The sequence below is a fragment of the Vollenhovia emeryi genome, unplaced genomic scaffold (genome assembly GCF_000949405.1).
Source record: "Vollenhovia emeryi isolate VEMERY1.0 unplaced genomic scaffold, V.emery_V1.0 DF939242.1, whole genome shotgun sequence".
NCBI classification, from domain to species: Eukaryota; Metazoa; Arthropoda; class Insecta; order Hymenoptera; family Formicidae; genus Vollenhovia; species Vollenhovia emeryi.
The window spans coordinates 160354-186459 of NW_011967124.1; the positions used below are offsets into that span (position 1 = coordinate 160354).

Below are 26106 nucleotides of genomic sequence, written 5' to 3' on the forward strand. Positions count from 1 at the left end.
GGATACGGATAGTTCTTTGTAGTTACCAAGTTCTGCTTACATCATCAAGTCATCGCTTTATTTACATTGCATATCGCATCTGCATTACAATGCATCAGTGCATGTATTAAAATATAGTTTTAGAGTACATTGTGCACAATAAGAGCTTTACAAAATGTATAATTAGTATTCTCTCATCTTACTTCAAGAGTCTAATCACTGTTTGCTTTTCTTTTAAATCAAGCGTCCTAAATAAAATTGTAAATTTTGCCAAATAATAAAAAAAGTCATGAAATTGTTACAAGAATTGCAGAATTGCGAAAGTATTTTTTTAAATATTATATTCTTATAGATCTTGAAAGTTTTATACCTAAGATCACATCTTTGAAATTAACTGAATCTTCCTTTGTTTCATCAAACTCGTAAATCTGCGCGCGTGCGGCTGTTGCGACTGTTAACCCAACCAATTTGGGAACCAAGGGAAACTAGATTTGGAATAGTTGGGACTGTCCATCCACTTGTACTTCGTGCAGTGGTCCTTACATTCCGTCTCGTCTTCTAAGCTGAAATTGTGTGTTTCAATTAAACTTAACCGGAATTTTTATTTATGTTTTAATATATGTAATACAAAAACAATCAAAGTAAATTATATTTCATACAAGATTCTTCTCTTTGCAGTATAAACATATATTTATTTCTTTATAGTCACGAAAATGATAAAAGTAAGAATAAATTAAATAAATAATAATTGTAATTATCTGTTTTTAACTGTGTCTTACTTGCAATCTTTCATCGGGCATATGCACTGGAAACACTGCTGTCGCAGTATATTAAAATACATGAATCCAATCTTGTTGGCAACTGGACTGTCGGCCTTTTCCAGACACTTGAAGAACGCAAAATCGCAAGTACAAGCAGACCTGTTTTCAAAAAATTATATAAACTTGGTAATAAAGAAACTAAGAATTAATACTCATATTATCTCGCTCGTTCAATTACCTCGTGAAAATACCGTTGTTCTCGATATTGACCTGCGTGTCGCCGGCCATCATATCGTTCTTGCAATTATCGTGATCTCTGCAACAGGAGTCTGTTCTGTCGAAAAAACCGAGATCGCCCTCGTTACGCGCTTTATCTCCATCGCCGCACCAGCGTGTTCCTAACACATTTCGAATTATTAGCGGAATAAATGAAAAACAACAACGCAAACTTCCAATTATGAACAATAAAATAATTAATTCTTTTTCTCAAGTATTCAACTACTCAAGAACAAAAAGGTCAATTTAACGTCACACTGACCAAAATATGACGCAGATTTGACCAGGTCAAATTGACATTATATTGACTTTTCTGTTCTCCTTGAATACATGCGCACTTTATTACGCAGGAGTCTGTCGAAATTAATTTCTAGTACGTAGATGAAACAAAGCTGCTAATGAAATAACATAAATCATCAATAAAGAAATATATACAATTATAAAAATTAATCTCGCTTTCCGTAATTTATCTTATGGTACTGTAATTCCTGAGAGACATGGAATTGCGAGATTTAGAGTTGCGAGAGCGATGGAAAATTTAAGTTAATGCAATTACAAAAACGCACGGTATATTTTCTACAAAAAGAGATTAATTACAAGACACTGGTAGAAATTTATTAATAGCGTTAAAATATCGATTGTCTCCGTCTTCAATAGATTCAAGACATCCAATTGGATTCAGCTTAAGCACTTTGTGCTTCGTGGAAATTTTACACAGCACACTGCACACCTGCCTATTAACTTTATAGCAATATCGCGCACGATGGTGAGAAAAACTTCCTACGGTAAAAAGATCCTTGAACGCATCAACAGTCAATTATTGCACCCAATGATATGTTTCTTGCGGAATTTTCCGACAAGCTGATAATTTGCGATATGATGACTCCTTCTTGTTTACATGTTTGCAACGATGGAGAGTATGTTTCTTGAAAGCATATTTTTGTACAATTAATATTAATTAATTGTAATTTCCATCTTTTGTACATTATAAATGTTTTCAATTTTCAGCAGAAATTTGCATTGTATATTCTTACTCGATATTTCCTCGTTTCTCCACAAAATAAATAAGCCATTAAGATAAAACATGTGGCGTTTATTTGCGAATTACATAAACGATCGTCTATCTTTCCTGTCTCAAGAGAGCTATATATTTATAGATTACTTATATATAAATAATTTACACATGAGTACATTAATTAAATTTTTGTAATAGTAGTAAAAATTTCAAACATTAACGATTCTCTTAATTTAATAAATCATATTGAATGATAAGCTATTACTGACAAATGCCGCGAAACGTATATGTAAATTTTACTGCTCCACGTGTCGTTAAATAGATAATTATATCTCTTGGAATTAAATGAATGAAATTTTAACTTGACAATCATTTGCACATGTTGAAAATTAATTTTTTATAGCAACCGCAATAAACCTTTGTCCCAACATAACAATTCTGCGAAATGACAAAAAACACTTGTGAAAATAGTAGTTTATCGTTCAAACTCAAGGTAATATTATCATCCATTAACGTCAATTCACCAATCTTCAAAAACGTTTAATCAACCAGATAACATGTTCACACATACTTAACTACATTTAATTAATGTAATACAGGGTTTAAAGTTAAAGATGTTTCGTAATTCGCAAATATTTGCAAAATATTATCTTCTATTATATTCTCAATTTTTTATGTTGCTTCTGTGTTAATCATTAAAAAGGGATCGATACATCAAAATTAATTGTGCGGAATCTACTTGTGTAAAATTATTTTATAACAATAGTCCATCCTTTAAGTTGAATATAGATTCCGTAACTTCGCAAAAAAATTATTCTTACTTCGAATTTTTCTTTCGCGTAAACTAACTTATCTTTTTAAAAATATAAGAGTATGCAGTATTAAAATATTAATTTTCAAAAATTTAACAAAAAGTACAAAGGCAAGTCCTGCAATATCGAAATATTTAAAATATTCTGTACATATTTTTCTGTAAAAAAACATCAAATAAAACTATCTTTCTACTTAAATACTTTTAATGTCTATTTTTAAGTAAAGAGAAACATTTTTCTAAGAGATTCATTTTTGCTACTTATAGTATGTAAATTCCTCAATTATTAATGATTGAATTACCTGGTAAGATGAAGCGAACGTAACGTTTAAATTTTTGTAGAATTTTGCCGAATCCTGTATCTTCAATTTTCGAATTATTCTTTCCGGAGTCTTTCAACATGGGTATCAGTAACTTTTCCAAAGACGATATACGAGTTTTATCGCCACCAAGTGTAATATTTTTATCATCACATTCGATGTTGGGTTGCTGGGTGACATTGTCTTCGCAATCGCCAAATTGAGCGGCGATGCTGAGGATGAAGAGCACAGAGAGGCAAACGAGTACACGTGACATCGTTTATTCACCTGGAGGAAATGACGGTGGGACAGTGGGAGAGGACCCTTTTAACAAATGAAATACATATACATACTCTAATTATGGATAAAAAATCGAGATGGAGAAGATGAATTAAAAAATGAAATAAACTTAGCTGCCCATGGTCTTGATTTCTAGATATAAAGACAAAGATGATAGGTCGTTGCCCATAATTGTGAATAAAAATGTTCTTTGACATCAAAATATTTGAGAAAAAGTTTTACACTAATGTTTATAAAATATTTTCAATTCTTGAAAAGATCTTGAAGGTGTAAGTGTCATTAAGGTGTGAATTAATTGTAACATGCTTTAACAATTTACCTGTATGTCGAGTTTATTTTCTATTGTCTGTCTTTCGTTAGTATTTGATGTATTATTGCTTAATACAGATCTACCTTTCCTGAGAAGCGAAAAAATAATACATATTTCTTTCATAATACAAGCATCTAGTTAATTATTACAATTACAATAACGTTTGATATTTAAATAAGTTTATAAAAAATGGTTATTGTTGTTAAACTTGTTTGTCGTAGCACACTGATATTTTAATTATCATAAATTGAGAACAGCAGATAATTACAAAAAGTAATACAGCGTATATATCGGCCTCAAATAATACAAAATGTCTTGGCTGGGATAATATTTTTCGCAATAAATTCTAATGATCCTTTTCTGAAGGATACTTATTGAATATCATTATTCAATTAATTATCAATTTAATTATGTATTATTTCGACTTCAATTCAGACTGTGTTTTAAGACCAAAAGTTATCGGTGCGCAGTTTGCTCAGTTGAATGCAAAAAACAAATGTTATTAGGCACTAAAGATTCCGCCTAGCCGTAAAAAGATAATATATTATTATCAAATACAACTATAAAACTGTATTTTGCGTTTGGAACATTGGGGATTGTACGTGTACATATTCTAGTTTGGAATAAAGCTATAACAAATGTTTGAAAAACGTTATTATACTTTCTTTTTCAAAATCTAACAATTAAAAAAATAACGTGATGAGATTTATTCAAGTCGATACAAATACTAAATTAATAAATTAGCAAGTTTCAAAACATCCTTTTCGAGGACACGTTTACTCGCTGTTCTGTGAAAAGTGTCACGATGCAATGTGCTTACCTGACTACAACCAACTGGTGACGCAAACTGGTCCCGATAACTTGACTCTTCGCTTAAATACCGCCGATACTTAATTCTACCAGGGCGCAGGCGGAAGCAGATCGAATAGCCCAATGACAAACTGAACGGTATTAAATTTATCATTAAACATTTGCGATAAACAAATGTAACAAGTGTGGGCCCCAAGGAGAATTCTGCTAGAAACATATATCACGCAACATTATCTATGTAGACAGTAGATAAAAATTCGCAATTGACATTCATCGAATAATGTGTGGTAAAAATACGGGTAAATAACTGGTAATGTGCATTGACAAGCGACAAATTTGGCGTAGATCATATTTGCTTGCCTCCTCTTTTCAGTTTATCCAGTTCGTTATGATTTCCATATAGATTAAAATGCATTACATACTTGTAGAATGTGACAGACAATGTATTGCTAATAAACATTCTTCTAAAACATAAAAGTGCAATATTGCAATTAACCCGCAGCGTTTAATGAATGAGTATTTCGTTTGCCCTCACTACATTCACGACTGTGATACTCTGCGCATTGCGAGACAAGTTTACACAATTATTTAAAAAATATGGCTGTGTATGCATAAGGTGACTTCATGTTACCGATTAGACCGTGCATTACAAAAATCACACGATACAATTATAAATTTGTAATTGAAAAACCGCTATACAACCTTTAACAAATATGGTAATATATAAAAATTACAACCTGCTATCGATTAGATTCGCTTAAAAAAATAACAGGTACAAAGTATAAATTGTTACACGATTGTACGAATATTTTACCGCGTACTCGCCCTTTGCAATTTTCGCGCTTTCGTTCAGGAGTCCTTTGCAGTATCATCCGTATCACAGTCTTCCCCATCATGCATCATTTGTCCCTGTAGAGCGCGACGTTTTTGCAAACGTGCGCACCGTGGACAACAATGATTGCGCTTCGCCCAACAAACACGATGATGCACTGCCGAGCATTGCTGACAGATAACCGAGCTTGCATCCCATGGATAAATTACTTCATCGTTGCTGCATATCTCGCATAGGTGTCCTCTGAGAAATGCACATTTTATTTCTTAGCAAAGATAAATATCCTCTGTGATGTCGACAAAAAGCGTAGACAGTAATTACAGTTAAAATTAAAATTATCCAAGATTAATAAATATATCGTATAAAAACTTTAACGTAAAGATTGTATAGAAGTTGGAAATATATACAGTTGTCCCAACTCTAATTGGAATTATTGAAAGTCTTGAGATACCCGCGCATTGCATCATTTAAAATGTATAAGAAATTCTACACATACTATTCTATACGTATTAAATTTCAACACGTTGCTAATGAATAAAACCTTGACATATGAATTCGGCATAAGAAGCGAGTTCTTTAAGAATATTGAGAGAGAACGAGCGAATCCTTTCTCCATTTATATATTTACCTTGCCTTGCAGAGCTCGCACTGCTGCGTAATGTGCGCGTGCATCGTATCGTACGCGGCACGAAGCTCGTCCAGGAGGATGCCGCTCTGAAGATCGATGAGATCTTTGACGGAATAGTTACCTGAATTCTCGATCATGTGTGTGCGCAATCCAATCTTCCACGGTAATCCTTGAGTGCAAGCTTCCACGCACAGAACCAAGTACCTCTTCATCATCTGCATTTCCCCTCGCATTCGCTGAAATTTAATAATTATGCATCTCGATTAATTAATTAAATGCGATTATTAAAGTTGCAACATTGAACAAAGAAGAAGCTAATTCACACTTGCAGTAAATAAATGTAATTGAGATCTCTTAAAATTTCATTTTCAAAAGATGTTTCATTTACAATGTGCAGTGATGGTTGCAACATTTTTTTAAATGAGTTTAGAAATGATCATTTAGATTCAGGGTTACGTTCCAAAAGATTTTCTCCAAGGAAGAAAAATGTTACTCGAGAAACAGATGAGAAACGTTCGAAATGGTTTCGAAATGACCATCGAGTAAAATATTCCTCGGAGAAGAAGATTTTGAAACGTAACCCTGAATCTAAATGCATCTAGCGATTCTTAAACATCTGTCTCAATCGAGACTCACTTTTACAAGCGATAAATCCGGGACCAGGGTAAAGAGTTTTGGATTTAATTCTTCCAGCGGCAATACGGAACGATCCTCCAGGAGCATCAGAAGCTGCGCTGCGGCGCGGGACACCAGACGCGGCTCCATGTCCCAATTTCTGATCACTCTCGCGGGAATGACCATGGCTGTGTTCCAATGGCATCTCTGACAGTAATAGAGACCGCTGTAGTCGCAGAGTCGAGGCTCTACCCACGCCGATTCTAGAAGCGTTACTATCTTGATTATCAAATTGTATATAATTATAAATATCGTGACTTAACAGAGATATATTTGTGCGAGATATCGTCAATCTAGTGGAGTGATCTTCATAATTCCATACTCAAAGTTGTTTGTGAAGACGCAAAGAATCTCCACAAGATATTCCAAAATATCCTAGTGCAGTTACACGTGAGAAAGTCAAAATAATAAGTAGAAATGAAGATGTACCGAGTTTCTATTAAGATAACAATGTGTTACTTCATTGTTATTAATATATTACATGCTAAATACCTGTACTCTTAAAGGAACTGCCGAAGCAAGATAGAGATAATCCTTTCGAGAAAGCTTGTGGGAGGACAACATTGCCATTATCTCGTGGAATATTTTAGTAGGCGGTTATCGAAGAACGGAATAATGAACCGGCCGTAAAGCGAGCGTGACGAGCGAGTCGGACTTAATCTATTCTATTCATAATTAATAAACATCTTTTAATCTAATCTGTCTCAACACTTACTGAATGTTATTCGCACTTTACACTCCGCGCAGCGGTAGCCCTGCTTCGAGAGGCCTCTCTCCGGGCAGATGTCCTTAGTGTGCGTGTATCCGCCGGCTTCGCTGGCGACCACGTGCACGCACACGCGGCACACATTGTTCAGACACTTCCAGTGGCAACTGAACTTGCAATCTGAAGAAACGAGGGATAGCATGTAGCGGCTAATCGCGCTGATCCGAGGGATCGTTTAACGTTTACCGTTGCACATGTACCACGACTGCAGCATCATCCAGATCGCGCCGCTGCAGTGGTCGCAATAAACCGGGCTGGACGTGGTGTAGCAGTACTTCTGCGGCACAAAGTGGTGGCCGAGGATAACGCGCGTCTCGAAGAGATTCTCGTCCGAGGTCTCGCGCAGCTCCTGCACGCGCAAACGCAACTCGATCAGCCGCCGGACGAGCCACTTGCGCTCGTCCGAGCACTCGGCGCTCTCCAACACCATCACCTTGCACTTGCGCACCATCTCTTGAAGATCCTCCTGAGAGGCGTCCTAGATAAAGCAGTGAGATATCTGGTAGGAGAGGAAGGTAACGAAAGTAATGTTATACCTTGGACAATGAGAGCATGGTCTCCACCGATCTCAAGCTGAACGGTATAGTCGCCTTGCTGTCGGAGCTGTCATCTGCCTCTCCCGTCATGTAGTCCGAGGAGGACGACGGCGTCGACGTGCCCGTGCCGGAACTGTTTGCTCGTATCCTCGACTCGTAATGCGAGTCGTTCTCCCCGACGACGGGAGGATTGCTCTTTATATCTACCATCTTCTGCACAAAACATACAACACATATATATCAGGAGGGAGCAGATAATGATGTGTGTCACATTTCCTTGAAACGAAAATAAAGCTTCCCCCCCGCGAGCTATCGCGAATGTTTTATTTCGTCGCGATAAGCGCGCCGCGATAAATTTAACTCGCCCTCTACCCCTTGAACCAAAGTTTCGAGTTTCCAGTCGAAGCCCCCCTGCGAGAAGGGAGGCTGCTTTCGCAAGAAATTTTATTCAATGAATTTCCACATTTGGCCAATCATGTGCTATGGCACAAGGTCATTTTGAGAGGAAGACACGTGCCGTGTGTATACAATTTCAGGTATCGCCTCAAAGGGGCCCGGGCGCTCTTCGGGAACCAAGTCGGAGTTGAAAGCGCGGAGAAAATGTCTCTGCTCGGCTTTGCGAGGAAAAAAACGACGCGAAGCAAGGGAAGCTGAAGAGGCGCTACGTACCACCTTTGCCCGCGCTCTTGGGACGAAACCGCATAAGCCAACCTGTACGACACTCGTATTAATTGGCGTTGTTCATTACGCGCAAAATTGAGCGATAAATAGAGCGACGGACGAGCAAGGGCCCTCTTCTCATTTCAACGGGCGGTCTCTAGGTTATGCGCGTCTCACCGCAGCCTCGCGGGATGCGTTCTGAAATCAGCTGATGCGTGCGCGGAGTTTGACAGATCGCGCGCGCGTATACATTTTGTCCAGAACAGTCGTTCGCGCGGCACTGTTCCTGCAACAATAAAAGCGACTCGGTCAATCTGGCTAGAATCGGTGGGGCCTTTTACTCGTTAGCTCGCAGAATTCTGACGAATCGAGTTTTATTTTTCAACAAATTCGTCCTCTCTCTTTTTCTACAAAATCAGTTTCCTTACAAAAACGCACAGCGAGAGATCTTACATAGGATTTTTCTTTACAGCGTGACGAGCGTTGCTGTCTCGCCACGCGGATGGTACAGATACCTAGCTTGTTTCTTTTTAGAATCTGCCAATGTATCGCCGCTGATATGAATTTCATTCCTCTTGCAAAAATGTCGGCGAGAAGAGGCCTAATCTCCAAAAGCCTAGTAGCACAATATATCGGCGCGATATTGGCAAGTAATGTAAATCTAGTATTCCCAATATTGTATCAATATTAGACCAATATTCTCATTACATTGGTAAATATTGACCAATACACTGCCAATATAAATATATAATACAATTATTATCGTGCAATTACATTGATTCCATGGCCAATATTGGCTTTACGTTGGACAATATCGGCCAATGCATTTCTACTATACCACCATTGGACCAATGCACTGTGCTACTAAGGAAGTACAATTCGAAATACGGGGGAGAGAAGAAACGTTTTCTTTTTGTTTTTCTTTTAAATACACGCCTAGTATGATTCGGTTTCAGTCTTGGACGTAGGAAGCGCGTTTCGGAAAGATTCACTCTTTAGAGAATTGCTACGGCCGCGCTAGAATCTACGAAGAATGTTCGGTATAGACGAGGGACAGTAGCTCACATAATTACGGATCGTCGATTTGCCTCCGATAAAAAAATACGCAGCCTACGCAACGATCTATCCGCGTATCGTGATAGCTAGAAACGGTGCTGAGAACCTCGCGAGTCGACTGGAACGATTTGCATCGTTTTCATCTACCAACGTGTTCCTCGCGTGGACGTTAAATGAAGACCCTCGACCCGGCACGCCGCGCCAAATGAAATATGACCATCATCTATCATCAATTTATTAACAGGCGGGAGCGGAAGTTCGGAAGATACACGCTAAAACGCATACAAGATCTAAACAATCCTTTCTGCGCATATTACTAGTATTTTCTGGCACAATCAGATTCTCGTAGCATCATCGATCGAGTCACACACACACTCTCTCTCTCTCTCTCTCTCTCTCCTCTCGTGAAACCTGACACTTGATACAGATGTAAATACGTGCCGTTACTATTTATATTATATTCGTACAAAACACATATATTTCACAGGTAATGCTCGATCGAGATCGCTCGGAATGCTCCATTCATCCGAAAAATCATCACACGCTTGGTAAAATGTTGCGTAGCTTTTAGAGAGACGCGTTCCGTCAGGAAACACAAGGGCGAGCCCGAGCGATTTCGGCGCAAGCCGACGGAAACGAAAGCAGAAGAAAAGGACAATGATAGTTATTAAATGTAATATGAGCTTCAACTTAATACTTATGCTTTGGTTTAAGTAAAGGGAAGATTCAGCGGCGGAGTCTACGTGGCGTCGTTATTCGCGAACAAAGCGTCAGAGAGAGAAGTGGAGCCAGTTGCGCGATATTATTCGGAAAAATCTAGAACGCGTATCTATATATTATTATTTATACGTAGGACAAGATCGTTATCTCGTGAATTATAGCGGCATTCTTGCGTATATGTACATACATTACTAATGCTCGATACACGCTGGTACTCGAGTTTCATCCGACCATAAATACGTTTCCTGGCAACCTGACAGCGTCGAAAGCTGGGAAGAAGAATATTTGCGGGTTTTTCCTCGCGCAGACGAGCAGAGAGACCTTCGAGTGTGAGGATATATGCGACATATTCTCGTTTCCCTAAAAATGACTCAGAAGCATGTTGGAGTATTTCTACTCCACTTTTCAGATACAGCGCTACCGGCGTTATCATCGTCAACTCGAATATATTTTTCTAAGAGAAAACTTGAGAATCTTTCGCTAGCATTTATTAACGCTGACTGTTACGCTAAGAATACGAGTCTTTAAATTGCGTCAACGCAGAGCTTAACTCATCGAGACGAAACTTGGAGTCCCATCGGTATATCGGCTATGGAAATAATATAATAATAGAAAAGAGATTAAAGACATTGGTATTAAATCGAGTCTGTACAGCACTACGAAACCGACGTGATTAAACGCGGGACGCAACCTTGATCGTCTATACAACAAATAATTTCAATTATAAATTACGCACGATAAAAGTCACTGGATAGAGATTATTATCCAATGCCCAAAACATCACTCATCAAACATTAAAAATAGATAACAAGGGTCGTCGAATAGAGCGGGAAAGGGGGCATTATCGTGTACACATTAATCGATACATACAGAATCCTTGTATATAGCTACTTAAAGAGGGAAAAACGAAGAAGAAATCATTCCAGTCGGAGGGCACAAATACTTGATTCCGGAATAAATCTAACGGAACGATACGAAGGCGTGTAAAGCGTCTTCCGCCGATATGTGTGATTAATTAGGGGGAGAGAACACTGTTGGCGCTACGCTTACTCGTACATCGAAAAAGTATTAGAGACTCACATGTAGAAGATACCTCTCTTCTAAACTTAATGTTCGCACTTGCACTAAAGTTTCAAGCGATTCGTGTCGCACAACTGTGTCCTTTGTTCGACGAACGAGACCGACGAGAAAGACACGCTCGCGCGACTTTTCAATTCGGTGCGAGACGCAAGTACCTCCTCCCTTACGTCGATACGCCGAGAAGAATCAATGTGATGACGCGTCGAATCTCCAGTCTCTCGCGTGTCCGGCAATCTTTCATGTTCATCTGTGATTGTCCTGGCTGATCTGCTCGGCACGGACTTGATCCATCGATTTGCTTTGATTGCTCGCGTCCGATAGGGAATCGCTGTCACTACTCGGACCTACGCGAACCGGCGACGGACTGTCCACCGGTCGGAAGGAGAAACTAGGCGAGTCCGCGCTCGATAACGACTCGGGGGTGCCCACAGAGCTGATAGTTCCTGGAAGCGGGCTGGACAGTGCATCCAATCTGCGGAGAAGAGTCACCGAGTTAAAGATATTATACTGTAAAACGATACAATTATGAGGATTGTTAGAAAGAGTATACACAACCTGGATACAACCGACGTCAATAAACCAGAGGTGCGTTTCGCTGGCGGTTGCAAGTTGTGATCCATTCCAGCCTCGTCTAGTTCGAATTTTCTTTTGACTGGCCCCAAACAACTTGGCCTTATCGCGATAGGACTCAAACTGCGCCTGTATTCCATGAGATACATTAGCAAAGAATAATAAGCAGGGAAAAACAAATTACAATAGCTAATCTGTTTTTCTTTACTTGGACCTTTACACAATTTTTCAGCGATACTTTAGGAGATAAGTTTTACCTAGTGGCAAACGCCTTTCTCGTAGGACTAGGAGACAGATTATTCTTCCAGATGTGAATACCAGGAGAGTAACACTGTCTTTGATTAAATCCGGATCTCGTAGGGGAAGGTGAAGAACACAGCGGTGAGCCGGTGATAGACAGATTCAAACTTAGGGGATCCAACGGCCTCTTCGGCCGGTCCATTTTGTTAAGCTGCTGCGTGGGCGACTCCGAGTCCTTAAACGACAATCCTTCCGCCTCCAAGGTGAGGTCCTCCCATGATTGCGATATCTGCATGGCACTATGAATCTCCTTCTCGTGTGCCGCTTCCCGGCCGGCGACGTCCACGCATTCCTCCTGTCTTAACTGACTTACGCGTGGCGTCAATCTAGGAACATTACCAGGGCTCTAAAAGTCAAAGAGATGGGATGAAACGGTAGCATCGTTGAATCATTCGGTAACAGAGAACATTGCGAAATAAAATATTACTCATCACATTTTTTTTCTAATCAATTATTAGATTTCACTTTTAATTATTAAGACACCAAAAAAAATATATATATGAGAAACAGCTCCCTTTTGGACTTTGCTACTAGAGTAATAAAGGAAGCTTACATAATAATTAATTAATGAAGTCATAAATAATGAAAAGTAAGAGAGTGAAGGTAATGTAATCTTACACTGGTACTAAAGCGTCGTAGGCGAGTTGAATTAGCAAATATATTAAAGGTAGACACAGCATCCCTGCAAATGGCAAAATAAGAAATGTTTAGAGACAGTTCAGTTTGCATAACTGCAAATTATTAGAAATCATTTTAATAAACTTATTATCAAAGATTCAAGAAATCTTTCAACTTTGAAAGCAATCTCACAAGTCAAATCTTGATTAATTTACCACAAATATTACACAAAGTGTGTATCCGCGATGTAATTCAGAAAACTCATTAAACTTATTTCTAAAGTTGAACTTATCAGTTAGCTAACAGAATTGTATCTTTCAACGCGACCCTAATTTAAGACAAATTATTCTCAACGATTCCTCATTTCAATAGTGTAAATTCTCTTGTACTTTTCAAAGTTCTCAAAGTAACATTAGGAACATTGATTATGTATTCTTGCTTTCTTACAGAATAGCTTCTAATTTCTATAAAATTCAATTGAAGCTTCCAGTGAAATATTCCATTTGAAATATTTATTTATGGATCATGCTTATATATGTATATTAATAACAATCAATGAGTAAAAGGGGCTAAGAGCCTTGACTAGGTGTTTGTGTCAAAAAGGTAAAAATTTAGTTAATTAAAACATAAGAATTACAGACGTTTCGGTCTTTCTTTAGACCATCCTCAGTGTATAAATAGAAAAGAAAAGAATTTAAATGTAAAAGTCAATGGTTAAAATTCGCTCGCAACATTCAGATTTATTACGACTGCCAATCGAGAGGTCATCGTTTTGTCGAGATATAAGTTTTGGAGTTATCAAGCTGGTAAATGTCGACTAATCAATGACCTCTCACCATTGACTTTTACATTTAAATTATTTTCTTTTACGCTTTTTCTTTTCTATTTATATACACTAAGGATGGTCTAAAGAAAGACCGAAACGTCTGCAATTCTTATGTTTTAATAAACTAAATTTTTACCTTTCTGACACTAACACCTAGTCAAGGCTCTTAGCCCCTTTTACTCATTGATTTTTATTCTTCAGAGCCGTATTCCCTTATTATACAGGGTGTACCTAAACTGGCGATAAATATTTTAATGACAAGTACTTTGTAACATTTTGAGACGAAAATTCTAATACGAAAAAGTCGAGGCTATAATAGTTTTCAAATGGGGAACAGTTTAAACATCTCGAATAGCAAAGCTAGAATTTCGCGCGCTCGGGGATGGCAAAATGGCCAGTGATAAAGGTGCTTTCTTGAACCACACGTCTTTGACATTAATGAAATTAGTGTAAAAATGTATGCAAGACTTTTATTAAGAAACTATTTCTGTTTATTTGCAATGAATTTTAAAAATAGTTTAAAATGTTTTTTTTCCAATAGTTCAAATCGATATTGATTTGTCAACTGTCATCAGCATATCTATTTGATTAAATTGGTAAATCTCCGGTATAGTATGCTATGTTATCGACAAAGTCAATCTCAAGGTGGAACAAAAATGATTTTATCGACAAATTTCATCGCGCAGATTTACCAATTTCATCCCTGAGCGCGCGAAATTCTAGCTTTGCTATTCGAGATGTTTAAACTGTTCCCATTTGGAAACTATAAATGTTACAAAGTACTTGTCATTAAAATATTTACCGCCAGTTTAGGTACACCCTGTATATTAATAAGCGTGGCAGTTGACGATACTAGACTTGGAGCGAATTTGGTTGCTTGCACTAGTGTGCGCCGAGTGCACTAGACACTTTTCTTCAGTGTAGTAAATTCTTATATTTAACTTTGTCTGAAATATACGTTGAAAGAGTATTTAGCGAATCCCCAAGTATAGGAATCGACTGTAAAGAAGCTTTAGCTCAGTGCGCACTAGCGCAAGCAACCGAATACGCTATTAAACATGTAAAAAAGGCTTGATCTCTCAGTGCATTCAACGCTCCATGCAACGCTGCTACTTGTGCAAGATCGCCAGCAGTCGGAGCGGGCAGTGGTCGAATTATCCGCTTCCAGGAACCGCAAGCGACTAGCTCGGTGATAAAAATCATCCGAGACCGCAACTACGGCAGACCTCGCTACAGACAATCGACTTAAACATCCTTGCGCTGGAGCAATTGGAGCGACGAGCAGGGAGGAAACGTACCTCGACGACGATGTCGACGGCGTGGTGATGGACATGGTCGCGCTGATCTCGTTAATCATCGGCGCGCTGCTGGATCGCTTCAGGCTAACGAGAGGGCAGTCAACGTCCATGATTGCGTGATCGTGCGGCGTCCACGCGAAGATGGCACATAGGAGACGCCGTCCCCGTCGTCGTCGTCGGCCCTCGACGTTCCCGGAACGTTGGTCGCGCGGGGCTCGCGATCCCGGGCACGTACGTCGTCTCCGTCGGCTGCCGCGGCGGACGCGAGCATCGGGGTGTCCCGCCTCACCCGCGCGCGCGGCTGGCTTCTGGGAGGCCGACGAGCCCTTCTCGAGGCGGTTAACGCGTCGTCCACCCCCTGGAGACGAGCGAGCGCTCGGGACGACAGGAACCAGGCCGCGAACGAGGGCTGAAGCGAGTCTACGAGTCTTGCGGATGATGATGCTGCTGCTGCTGCTGCTGCTGCCAATGCTCTGCCGTCGATATCATAGGCTGGACGCTGTTGTGTTTGTGCAAGGCGCGTGCGACGATGCGACGTTATCGACCACTCTTGCCTTTCGTTCCCGTGCGCAGAGCGCGACGAGGCTTGCGGAGCACACACACGCGAGCAACAGTCGTTTCGCGGATCCTTTTCCACCGGTTTCTTTTCAGTTCTAACAATTGGAAAGAGGTAGAGTAACACGGTAGGTAAATCGAGGATCGAAGCCGATCTATACTGGTGGAAAACTGGACATTGCCAAGCTGTTGGGCGCGTTTCCAACGGCGCGAATCTGCTCACGTTCCAAAATCTCCGGGGAAAAAACTTTTTACATCCCTTGGAGAAAACGCTTCGGAACGCAAGCCTAGTTTAGGGACTCGTAGACGCGCGGACGAATCTTTTGCGGTTTTCCCGCTCACGTTTTACAAGCACATTACCGTCAGACTGCTGGGGAATACCTTGCGTTTACATCCCCGCCGCGACGCGGTTCGCAAAATTGCCGCGATTGCACTCGCAAAATGTCATCGCGAATGCCGCGATCCGCGAGAGATATCGTTGCGGCAAGTTCGCAGCGCGCGTTCCGAAAGGCTCTGCGCAGTTCTCGATCGCGCGCGAGGTTCCGGCGACGACGCCAAGGTTCGAAAGACGTCGCGCGCGACGTCCAAGAGGCGTCACCGGGGCATTCGCCTCAGGACTGGTCAAGACTCGGGACCCTCGGAGACCCGTCGAATGCTCGTACGTATCCTCTCGACGAATCGCCGCCTCTGTTAGCCGCGGCGCGACGCGTCGGGTCCGCCGGAAAGGTCCGGGCCGCCTGCTCGCCCGGTTGCTCCGCCGACCGCCGTCTGTGTTCACGGTTCCCGACGTGGCTTCTGCCACGCCAATCGTCCACACGGCGGACGCGACATAACCTCCTCGCGCCTCGCCCCCGACGACTACACCCGGTGAAACGATGCCGCGCCCGGTCGCCGTCGAGTCGAGCCTCGGTCGATCGAGCGTTGCGGCGGTCGCGCCTTCCGCTGCTTCGCCCCCGTCGCGCTAGTCGCGCGTTCTGACCTTGGCTTCCGCGAGCCTCGTTCCCTCGAGGCGGGCAGACGCGACGTGTCACGATGACGACGGTAAAATCCCCGGGTTCCTGCTCGAGACCGACAACCGGCTCACTTTGCTTCTCTTCGACCGTTGATTGCAGATTGTTAGTCGCTGTTTTCACAATGGACGCGAGCGTTGGGGACAGCGACGACCTGGGGACGACGTCCTTCCGCCTGGGGGAGATGTTTGACAGCTACGAGGAGCTGGAGCAGAAACTGGACAGAGTCTCCAAGCACACCCTGGTGCATTACTGGAGACGAGACAGCAGAACCGTAAGCGGGGCTCATATGAAAACCGCGCGGCCAATTAGCGAGCGATTGAAGTATTACTCCGTCAAATATGCGTGTATCTACGGTGGCCAGAAGTTTCTCCCGCGTGGTGCTGGTAGAAGGCAATCTCAGTTAGTCTCCAATCGTTTCGTTGGACGACGAATATTAACGATACATTGGCTGCATTCGGCAGAAAAAAATGTTGTAAAACTCTTGAATCTGATTGGCATAATCTAACAATGAATTCGCCAGCTTGCGCTGATGCGCACCAAGGAGTCGTCTCGAGTGCGGGTCCAAAAACTATTTAGCCAAGAAACTAGCTAACAAGTATTTAAGACTTTTTTTAATATAAAAATTGACCGTAAACAAGTATTAGTGTTGGTGCGAGCTGCTGAATTCGCTGTAAGAGCGCACTCCAATCAGATTCGCGAATTTTACAACAGTCGCAAAGCAGCTTTTTCTGCCGAGCGCGGCCATTAATATTGATGTTTGCCCAGCTTCGACGTGACTCATTTCTATACTGTTGCATGTATTTTGCAGGTCCATACGAACCAACTGTCCTGCTCACATTATGGTCAGGGCGTCTAAAGATGGCACAAAGCTGGAAGTAACCAGCGTGAATAATGAGCACAACCACGAGATCTCAGAGGTAGATTCTTAATATCCTTTGTACCAACTGTCCGGATAGACTCAGGAGAAAGATTACTCTACACCAAGTAGTAGAGTGGATTTGAAAAAATGGTATTTTGTTTCGACAGGATCTGTTTAAGAGACTTCCCCAGGAGAGAAAGCTCTGCGGTGAAATTAAACAGGAGGTGCAAGATCTCCTGCAGTTGCACATCGATCGTAAGAGGTTGAAAGAATACGTGCGATTGCGCACCAACAAGATACTGCGGTCCAAGGATTTGTTTAACATAGCGGCGGCTAATAAACACAGGAAGGATATCACGCCGGAACGAGCGTATCAATTATTCGAGAAGATTCGCAATATCGAGAAGATGCAGGCCAGGGGTGGCAATAGGAAACTGTATTCCGAATCTGAGGACGAGATAGCGCAGACCATAAAAAGAATGAAGAAGGAGCAAGAATCTGCCTGGGGTCAAGACGTGAGACACATTTACATTCCTTTTCTTTCCCTATAATGGTATTTTCTAGTATTGTAGTCGATAATTTTCTCGGGATATTCTTAGGGATTGTCGAGCGAGCTGGAAGTCAACGAGGTAAACGACGGGGAAGATTCTTACAGCGGTCAACTGACGCAGGAGGAGGTGGTCGACGAGATCGATACGAACGAGGGCGAATTATTGAGAGCGAACAATGAAGGCGACATAATAGCGGCCGACGGAGAAATAGTCGGCGAGCTGGTAATGGAGAACGGCGATCCGTCGGTGATAGTCGAGTCCATCGTCAACGCGGACGGTTCTGTTTTCGTCGACGAGAGGGAATTCAATAGCTACTGCAACAATCACTTGTCGCACGCGGTGGACGACAGCCAGTCGCCGAAGCCACGTGGTAACTTGATTCTTACAACTTGTAATTTTGTCGCACAATAGGAGATCGTCAAAGGAGCCTTTGCTCACGTCAGTTCTAGATATAGAAACCATCACCTCCACCACTACTATCGACAACATCACGAAGGAGACGTCTCCTTCGCCGAATCACAAGTCGCAAGCCGACTCTCTGATGCTTGAACAATCGCCCAAGTCATCTAGCAGCTTCCAAGAAACAGATTCGAGAATTTGGATCATGAAGGAGGGCACGTGTATGGAAACGGAAGCGGAGAGCGGGCCCGAGAGCGAGACGAACGTGGTGACGACCAAGCCGGTCTCGACGATGAAGCCGGACGCGGAGACACCCGAGGCCGTACTGTCCGACGAGACGAGCCAGCAACTGCTTCAGGAGCAGCTGGCGGTGCTGCGCGCCGAGAAGGGAAAGCTGTACCACGAGACCGAGATGCTGAAACTGAAAAAGGACAAGCTCAAGCTGCAGATCAATTGCTACTCCAACGAAATCAAGAAGCAGGAGATGGAGCGGGAGAAGCTGAGACTCGAGATCAAGCTGCTTCAATCCAAAGTCATGGAAGACACCAACGATGTCTCCCACTACATCTTCGTGCCCTAAGTTTCCCCGACTCTGTTGTAAAGTGATTGTAAATAATGTCGTGTATTGCTTAACAAAATCCACTTTATGTAAATATCAAGTCAGTTGTGTATATAAGTAAGACGATCATTGAAATGGAACTGTGTCACAAACTTGAGTTGAAAACACGAAAGAGGAATCTTGATAATTTTGACGAGAAAGATACGACATGTGACGGACAGTATGTATCATTTTATAGAAATACCAATTTTATTATTGATTTTGTTACGATATTTATTTTTTCTTTCACAATTAACTTTTACTATGCACCAACTAACTTTCATATAGCTTGTCAAACGTTTTCTCATGAGATTTCAACAATTTTATGTGCTCGTCTCGTAAAGTGATTGCAAAATTACAAGATAAGCAAAGCTGCATGTACACTGGGAATCACCGATGCCTTTCCTGTTTTATCTGTGTCTAAATTCATATGGAAAGGCATCGGTGATCCCTAGTGTACACGCTTGTAAGTTCGCGCTGCGAGTTTGTCATTTCGATTGTTTCGCAAATAAATCGTACGCTCTCGAGCCTGAATTCCAAATTCAAATATGCCGCCGTCTCGTCCCACCTATCGCAGATACCGCGGCCGAGACAGATGGCAGCAGGCGCTCGAACCCCTCCATGGTCTCAGTCTCCTCATTTTCCTGGACCGCGCCGATCGGCTCGCACGAACGCATCGTAGTGCCGTGACACGACATCCCCGAACGTTCGACGTCATGCTGAGACCTCTGCTGCTCCTGTGCTGGGCCGCGACGATCGTGTCAGGTAACGGATCGGTCAACGTGGCCCGCGGGCGCTGCGCGCCGCGCGACGCCGACAGCTGGGGCCGCGCCAGGTGTCGGCGCGCGGCGACGTCCCCGTCGCCGTTGACCCCGCGGTCTCGCCACGGCGCGAGGGACGGGGGAACGGAGAGGAAGATCTCGCGACCCTGGAGTCACGGTCGCGGCCGCGCTGCCGGAGATTAATTGCGCACTTGGCGGGTCGCCGGAAGCGCCATGATTAGGCGGCCGCCGGGATCTTCCTTGAAACGGTGACTCGAGTGCAGCCGCACTCGCCCAGTCTCGTCGTCGCGTCACCGCCGTCCGACGCGGGCGATTACGCGCCTCGGAAACCAAACGGTCACTCGGTACGCGAGCGAGATGACATTGCGCCGCGTCTCGAGTGGGAGGATGCCAGTTCGCGGTGTTCCAGTACGCGCGATAATGACTATCGTGCCTTGAGGGGGAGGGGGGGGAGGAGGGAAACAGAATCCGTGTCGCAGATCCGATCGGTCGCGACGACGCCTCGTACATCTCCATCTCTCTAATCGCCACGTGAATTCCGAGTAATAATAATTACGACTCGGCCAACTTGTACAATGGTTGCGCGCAATGACGCCAAGGTTTATCTCTGTTTTCCTTTCGTTGAACTTTGCTCTCCTTTGTTTAGCAGTTCTCTCTTTTTTTTCCCTCCCCCCTACACGATCCGCCCGAAACGATTGGCAGCGGGAACAATTCAAATGTGTAATCAATACGCGGACGAACGTTTATTAACGTATACTCGAGATATCTGGCCGCCGGTGTATCTTTCAACTCGCCAAAGACGCCTTTAAAAACGTATGGATATGATATTGATTTATTTTTAGATAGAGACCACTCAGCGTCATTGACACGAGAGCTTGAGAGCCTTCGGGGAGGTGACTCACTCTGAACGGTACAGAAATATAATCACGCATGTATAATTTTAACAGCTGGCGACCTGAAGAATGGCATTGTCAATGACACAAGTGTTCCTACCGATCCCATCGGCCACAGTGCAGCTGCGAATCCTCAGTCGACGCCCGTATCGAACGTAGAAACAAGCCCGAGGCCGGTAGCTTCCAACAAAGATGAGCGTACGACAAATGAATCTACGGAAGTGCCAGCCGCGGTTACTCCGTCACCAACCAAGCCACCTACTACGGCCAAGCCAACCACAACCAAGCCGATTACAACGCCTGCGCCGCACACGACCACAGCGCCGGCACCACCGACACCGCTTCCTCCACCGAGCCTGGGCAAGTGGAATGTAACGCAGAACAACACGTTGTGCATACTCGTTCAAATGGCTGTGCAATTCAATGTTTCTTATACCACCGCTAATAACATGGTGAGTGCATAGAAACTAAGTTTACCACATTACAGTTAATGTGTCAAGATACTGCGGTCAACTTGTCGATTCTACTTTACTTGCAGACGCGATACAGGGTGATGGACCTGCCCGCCAATAGCACTACAACTACGGGGGAATGTGGAAAAACCGAGCAGAACCTGACGTTGTCGTGGCCATCGCCGAACGAAAGCATTCAGAATAATTTCACCATTCATTTCATAAAGAATGAGACGAAAAAGGATTACACTCTTCATCACTTTGAGATCTCTCTCGCGGCCGCAGAATTCCCCAACGCTAAAATAAGTATGCGTTTATCCGTCACGAATTACGTTGCACTTTGACTTAGGCCTATAAGACAGGCTTTTGTTCCCCCTACAGATAGGACGCTGACTGTGGAACATGTGACGCCGCAATTTACAACTGGATTAACCAATTCGTACAGATGTATCAAGGAACAGCAGCTAGATTTGTCCGTCCAGAGGACCAACGTTACCGTGGGGCTTCTGAAAGTGACCAAATTACAATTCCAAGCGTTCCGAGGTGATAACTCAACTATCTTCGGCCTAGGTGAGTGTCCAGTTGTTTTTTTATCTTATCGCAGTGCGATATACACTTTTAAATTATTATTGTGTCTACTACAACTCATGTGTCCCTTTTATCTTTGTTTCCCTTAGCCAAGGACTGTTCGTTCGATACGCCCGACATTGTTCCCATAACTGTGGGCTGTGCGCTGGCGGGCTTGGTTGTAATCGTATTGATCGCATACCTCGTTGGCCGCAGACGAAGTCAGGCCCGCGGTTATCTTAGCATGTAAGCCGAGTCCCGTGAGGTTCCCTTCTTTTTCCATCTTTTTTTTTAACGTTAAACTGATTTTTTTTTTTATGTGATTCTCCGTCTCAACGTGGAGTCAATTGTCTTATAAAGAATCTACGTAGTTGTATTGTGTTCTATAGCCACGAGGGCTGTGACACATTAAGAGGAAAAACAAAATATAGCTTACACGTTTGTAAAGTTATCGAGCCCGCGTGCGGCAATGTTAGGAAAAAAAAATACGTATCGCAAGACGGTTCAAAATGATACAGGGTGGATGATAATTTCGAAGCAACGTGCTCCGTTCCACAAGGGCAAATACTCTATGATGAACATTAAATTGATATGAAATCGCAAGATCTGCACCGTATCTGCGCTGCCGCACTCTTAACCGGCAGCGAGGATCGGTTGATTTTTCATAAACAGTTGTAATATGAAATGAGAAGAAGAAAAATTCTAGTGAGCGTAGCGTTGAAATCCGCGTTTATCTGGATTTGCAGCTTCTTGTAACACGGGATACGTTATAGCGTCAAGTATTCGTTGTCTATTCTCGTCCGATTATTTTTTTTTTTTTAAGGAATAATTTCCTGGCTTTAATCACCGCGATACGATATTCCTTTATACATTATACTTAATACATACGTCGATATGTGTTTCCGTTACATTCGTACTCGAATTCTTTTTATTAAACTGTACTGTGAAGTAATAGCAGTTGTTTATATAGCCCTAGGTATGCTTGCGTGAGTGTATCAGAATAGTACGAAGGAGCACGCGCTTCAACCGTTCAAGTTAAAGTTTTGCTTCACTTTGGATAAGTATAAAACTAAGTGCTGAATTAGACATTGCATATAGTGCAATCTTTTAGGTGTAAAGAGAAATTTACTAATTATTTACGTCAAATGGAATAAAAGAAACCTGGAACAGCTCAACTAATATAATAATGCGCAAAATTCTGGAACGCTTTGTTCCCTTGATAAACGTTTGGATATGTCTGATTTGAATGTAAACGATAGCCTTGGGGAAAGATATGTACTGTTCGTAGAAGCACTGATAGTTTTTAAATGCAGGAAATATACATTTTCGCGCTTTACGCCGCCGTTGCTTTGCTCGAGGGTGTTACGACGGTTTTATCTAATATATATAAGATAACGTGCGGAGGAGATAATGAAATCTGGCATTTGAAAAAGGCAAAACGGGATTTCGGACGGTTTTATCTAATACAAGGTAACGTGCGAGGATAATGAAATCTGGCGTTCGTATCTGAAAGGGGGAAAATGAGATTTCAGAATTGAGCAAAGGTTTCGCGCGCGCACCGTGCTGCTTCACAAGTACTATATTATGACAAGACTGAACGACGCGTAGTGAGATGAAAGTGGAGGGCAAAAAGTAAAGTAAAAAAGAAAACAAATTAAAGTAATTGAATAAAGCGCTGTACATAAAACAAAGTAGTGGTACTACTTTTGGATTACGAGCATGTATTGCAACTAGGCGAGATCTACATTATCAACAATAAAATGGAATATTTCAACGATATCTCCGGAATTTCGGACCACTACGTTATCCACGTTTCACAATCTTTCCTTCGCTTTCCTCTTTTTACCGAGATATGAATCTAATGAATTGCAAAGATCATCGTAACACGAAAGTGACTTGGTTTAAAGAGCGCGTAGCTCTCGTCGCCATGTCCACCCCGGACAATGAGAAGGTGAATTTACGAGACCCGTTATCACACACACGGCCACTCGTAAACACGAGCACGTGTTATCGAGTTATCGTGTTGCTACCAGAGAGAAACCTGAGAGCAGAGATAATGCACCCCCTGAGAAAGTATATGTCAACTACGTTTACATGCTTGGTAATTTAAATTCAATTTTGCGCACAAAATATTTTTCAGAATGCATTATTTCATATACAGGGTGAGGAAAAAGTACCGGACCGGTGAAATATCTCGACAAATATGGGAGATACGGAAAAATGTTTCAGACAAAAGTTGTACTCTCTTTTTCGCGCATGCACCAAGTAAAAAGATTTTTTTGAATTTTTTTTAAGAAAATTTACGGGCGACTAGCGATAGAGACCTATTTGTCCGTAGTAGGATCTTCAGTGAGTCTGAAATCGACGCGCATGCGCTAGAAACGCGACCATTCTGGGCATCACTGGAGTAAACATGGCTCTCGCACACTGAGGGTCTGGGGATGCTCCGCGGATGCAGCGACTCCAGATGGGCCGACATGGCGCCAGTGGCACGAGCGTGACAACTGACAAGTGCGGGCCTAAAATGTAAACAATACGTCATGTAAATCGTATATATCGGCGAGCGCATCGACGGATCGCGGAGATGTACACGTTGCTGCACGGTCTGTACAAGTACCTGGTGCAGAAGGACGAGTACTTTATATTGATCTTGGGGCTCGACAATGCGGGGAAAACGGTAGGTTCGCCGCCACGAGTCCCGAGGTTATGACGCGAGCACCAACAATTACCGATTGCTTGTAGACCTACCTGGAAGCGGCCAAGACCAAGTTCACCAAGAATTACAAGGGTATGAATCCGAGCAAGATCACGACTACCGTAGGCCTCAACATCGGCAAGATCGACATCGCCGGGGTATCCTTCAACTTCTGGGATCTCGGCGGTCAGGAGGAGCTCCAGTCTTTGTGGGACAAAGTGATTAGCACATGATACAAGAAAATTAGCGTATTGTGTATTTTCCCCGCTTAGATCACTCGTTCGTGAAATTACGCGACACATATTTCTCGTCGCACCAATCAATGGCGTTCCATACAGCACGCATGTCTAAAAGACATCTCTAAGTTGTCTTTTAGACATACGTGTTGTTGCGAGTACAAGACGATTAGACAGCGTCGTTTTATACTTGCAGTACTATGCGGAATCTCACGCTGTGATTTACATCGTCGACTCGTCCGACCGTGATAGAATACCAGATTCCAAAGAAACTTTTGGTAAGCTGCGCTCTCTAATGATATTTTGCGTCGTAAAATCAAGCAGGTTGCAATTGGGAATAAAATAGCAGCATGGGAAATATGTTTAGTATTTCAACGTGTTGCTTAATAAAATTGTCAGGTTTAAAATGTCTTGACTCTTAAAAAAAATTGTTTCCTGCGCTTTAACGAGGCGCATGAAAATGATACAAATATGTGTATCAAAAGCTGTTCTTTTTTTCAGATAAGGTAATATCGTCCGAGCATCTAACTGGCGTACCATTATTGGTACTGGCAAATAAACAGGACGTACACGACTGTATGGGTGTAAGAGAAGTGAAACCGATATTCAATCAGAGTGCACACTTGATCGGCAGAAGGGATTGCATGGTGATGCCTGTGTCGGCCCTTAACGGGTAAACAAAATTAACGTCTTCACTAATTTACGCTGTGCATACAATTCTGAAAAGTACAAGTAATAGCTAGCGGTACCGAAGCGTGTTATGCGTTTATTATATAAAATAACGCTTTGCAATTTAATAAAAGGGATGGAGTAGACGAGGGCATACACTGGCTGGTGGATTGCGTCAAGAGAAACAGTGATATACGGCCGCCTCGCAATCAGGACGACAATTCCTTATCTTAGCTGTGACACATTCCTATTCTTTGGTAATTTATAATATATAAATATATACATATAATAAAATATTCCGAGATGCTTACGGCACTGTACATATTCGTGTCGCGTGTGTACAGTGTTTCTATGAATAAAGAATTTCTTTTTTACTCGAATATACGTTATTCATCTCCCTTCAGGTACGTGAAAGGAGTGCGTATTAAAGTCTTCATAATTTATAATAAATATATAAATCTCCCAAGTAGTACAGTGTATTGGCTAGACATTGGTCCAATGTTGATTATATTAGAAATGCATTGGCCAATATTTAACAATGTAATAAGAATATTGGTATAATATTGATATAATATGAAACCAATATTACTAAATAGACACATTGGCTAAATAAGAGAAGGCGTCCATTTTAGAATATTGGACCAACATTGGGAATACGATTTACATTATTTCCCGATATATTGCGCCAATATATTGTGCTACTAGGGATAT

At 42.2% G+C, this 26106-nt stretch overlaps 6 protein-coding genes across 11 annotated transcripts; 3 read left to right on the forward strand and 3 right to left on the reverse strand.

The window, feature by feature from the left end:
- Window positions 1–36: 36 nt before the first annotated feature.
- On the reverse strand, window positions 37–3837 carry LOC105560078 (phospholipase A2-like). The gene is made up of 5 exons (XM_012008847.1): window positions 3761–3837; window positions 3145–3429; window positions 979–1138; window positions 759–899; window positions 37–542 (listed from the first exon to the last, which is right to left on the reverse strand). Exons 2-5 carry the CDS (start codon window positions 3416–3418, stop codon window positions 434–436), a joined length of 684 nt encoding a protein of 227 aa, XP_011864237.1. The 5' UTR covers window positions 3419–3429; window positions 3761–3837; the 3' UTR covers window positions 37–433.
- LOC105560076 (differentially expressed in FDCP 8 homolog) lies at window positions 3756–9460 on the reverse strand. Of its 4 annotated transcripts, XR_001008796.1 has the most exons (9): window positions 8668–9460; window positions 7999–8211; window positions 7649–7940; window positions 7412–7582; window positions 7189–7242; window positions 6658–6899; window positions 6022–6257; window positions 4572–5636; window positions 3762–3839 (listed from the first exon to the last, which is right to left on the reverse strand). XR_001008796.1 is itself a non-coding variant. In XM_012008844.1 (8 exons), the coding sequence occupies exons 2-8, from the start codon at window positions 8206–8208 to the stop codon at window positions 5411–5413; spliced, it is 1431 nt and encodes a 476-aa protein (XP_011864234.1). In that variant the 5' UTR covers window positions 8209–8211; window positions 8668–9460; the 3' UTR covers window positions 3756–5410. The 4 variants fall into 4 exon arrangements, 3 of the variants coding, with proteins under 3 accessions (XP_011864234.1, XP_011864235.1, XP_011864236.1); XM_012008844.1 differs by having other exon boundaries at window positions 3756–5636; XM_012008845.1 differs by lacking the exons at window positions 3762–3839; window positions 7189–7242 and having other exon boundaries at window positions 4882–5636; window positions 6658–6911.
- Window positions 9461–9936: 476 nt separating this feature from the next.
- On the reverse strand, window positions 9937–16011 carry LOC105560079 (protein FAM122A). The gene is made up of 5 exons (XM_012008848.1): window positions 15127–16011; window positions 13003–13066; window positions 12342–12730; window positions 12070–12213; window positions 9937–11986 (listed from the first exon to the last, which is right to left on the reverse strand). Exons 1-5 carry the CDS (start codon window positions 15234–15236, stop codon window positions 11758–11760), a joined length of 936 nt encoding a protein of 311 aa, XP_011864238.1. The 5' UTR covers window positions 15237–16011; the 3' UTR covers window positions 9937–11757.
- A 231-nt stretch (window positions 16012–16242) lies between these two features.
- Window positions 16243–19329, forward strand: LOC105560080. Of its 3 annotated transcripts, none has more exons than XM_012008851.1 (6): window positions 16243–16339; window positions 16794–17093; window positions 17503–17611; window positions 17721–18068; window positions 18153–18474; window positions 18548–19329. In XM_012008851.1, the coding sequence occupies exons 2-6, from the start codon at window positions 16816–16818 to the stop codon at window positions 19081–19083; spliced, it is 1593 nt and encodes a 530-aa protein (XP_011864241.1). In that variant the 5' UTR covers window positions 16243–16339; window positions 16794–16815; the 3' UTR covers window positions 19084–19329. The 3 variants fall into 3 exon arrangements, with proteins under 3 accessions (XP_011864241.1, XP_011864239.1, XP_011864242.1); XM_012008849.1 differs by lacking the exon at window positions 16243–16339 and adding an exon at window positions 16443–16722; XM_012008852.1 differs by lacking the exon at window positions 16243–16339 and having other exon boundaries at window positions 16893–16965.
- Window positions 19330–19634: 305 nt separating this feature from the next.
- On the forward strand, window positions 19635–23574 carry LOC105560081 (lysosome-associated membrane glycoprotein 1). Its single transcript, XM_012008853.1, has 5 exons — window positions 19635–19866; window positions 20831–21228; window positions 21315–21534; window positions 21610–21798; window positions 21906–23574. The coding sequence occupies exons 1-5, from the start codon at window positions 19650–19652 to the stop codon at window positions 22043–22045; spliced, it is 1164 nt and encodes a 387-aa protein (XP_011864243.1). The 5' UTR covers window positions 19635–19649; the 3' UTR covers window positions 22046–23574.
- Window positions 23575–24197: 623 nt separating this feature from the next.
- LOC105560085 (ADP-ribosylation factor-related protein 1) lies at window positions 24198–25770 on the forward strand. The gene is made up of 5 exons (XM_012008871.1): window positions 24198–24472; window positions 24538–24708; window positions 24923–25004; window positions 25228–25399; window positions 25530–25770. Exons 1-5 carry the CDS (start codon window positions 24380–24382, stop codon window positions 25627–25629), a joined length of 618 nt encoding a protein of 205 aa, XP_011864261.1. The 5' UTR covers window positions 24198–24379; the 3' UTR covers window positions 25630–25770.
- Window positions 25771–26106: the final 336 nt, after the last annotated feature.

Excerpts from the sequence above, each read along its gene's own strand:
- LOC105560081 (XM_012008853.1), top strand. The coding sequence starts at position 19,650 with ATGCCGCCGTCTCGTCCCACCTATCGCAGATACCGCGGCCGAGACAGA. Across the intron at positions 19,867-20,830 it reads GGCCGCGACGATCGTGTCAG|CTGGCGACCTGAAGAATGGC; the intron begins GTAACGGATCGG and ends TAATTTTAACAG. Across the intron at positions 21,229-21,314 it reads ATACCACCGCTAATAACATG|ACGCGATACAGGGTGATGGA; the intron begins GTGAGTGCATAG and ends CTTTACTTGCAG.
- LOC105560079 (XM_012008848.1), bottom strand. The coding sequence starts at position 15,236 with ATGGACGTTGACTGCCCTCTCGTTAGCCTGAAGCGATCCAGCAGCGCG. Across the intron at positions 12,214-12,341 it reads AGAAAGGCGTTTGCCACTAG|GCGCAGTTTGAGTCCTATCG; the intron begins GTAAAACTTATC and ends CATGGAATACAG. Across the intron at positions 11,987-12,069 it reads TTGACGTCGGTTGTATCCAG|ATTGGATGCACTGTCCAGCC; the intron begins GTTGTGTATACT and ends TCTTCTCCGCAG.
- LOC105560080 (XM_012008851.1), top strand. The coding sequence starts at position 16,816 with ATGGACGCGAGCGTTGGGGACAGCGACGACCTGGGGACGACGTCCTTC. Across the intron at positions 17,612-17,720 it reads ACAACCACGAGATCTCAGAG|GATCTGTTTAAGAGACTTCC; the intron begins GTAGATTCTTAA and ends TTGTTTCGACAG. Across the intron at positions 18,475-18,547 it reads CCAGTCGCCGAAGCCACGTG|TTCTAGATATAGAAACCATC; the intron begins GTAACTTGATTC and ends TGCTCACGTCAG.
- LOC105560078 (XM_012008847.1), bottom strand. The coding sequence starts at position 3,418 with ATGTCACGTGTACTCGTTTGCCTCTCTGTGCTCTTCATCCTCAGCATC. Across the intron at positions 1,139-3,144 it reads CGTTCGCTTCATCTTACCAG|GAACACGCTGGTGCGGCGAT; the intron begins GTAATTCAATCA and ends GAAATGTGTTAG. Across the intron at positions 543-758 it reads TGCCCGATGAAAGATTGCAA|CTTAGAAGACGAGACGGAAT; the intron begins GTAAGACACAGT and ends ACACAATTTCAG.
- LOC105560085 (XM_012008871.1), top strand. The coding sequence starts at position 24,380 with ATGTACACGTTGCTGCACGGTCTGTACAAGTACCTGGTGCAGAAGGAC. Across the intron at positions 25,005-25,227 it reads AGATTCCAAAGAAACTTTTG|ATAAGGTAATATCGTCCGAG; the intron begins GTAAGCTGCGCT and ends TCTTTTTTTCAG. Across the intron at positions 25,400-25,529 it reads CCTGTGTCGGCCCTTAACGG|GGATGGAGTAGACGAGGGCA; the intron begins GTAAACAAAATT and ends ATTTAATAAAAG.
- LOC105560076 (XM_012008844.1), bottom strand. The coding sequence starts at position 8,208 with ATGGTAGATATAAAGAGCAATCCTCCCGTCGTCGGGGAGAACGACTCG. Across the intron at positions 7,583-7,648 it reads GTCGTGGTACATGTGCAACG|ATTGCAAGTTCAGTTGCCAC; the intron begins GTAAACGTTAAA and ends TCGTTTCTTCAG. Across the intron at positions 6,258-6,657 it reads CGGATTTATCGCTTGTAAAA|CGAATGCGAGGGGAAATGCA; the intron begins GTGAGTCTCGAT and ends ATTAAATTTCAG.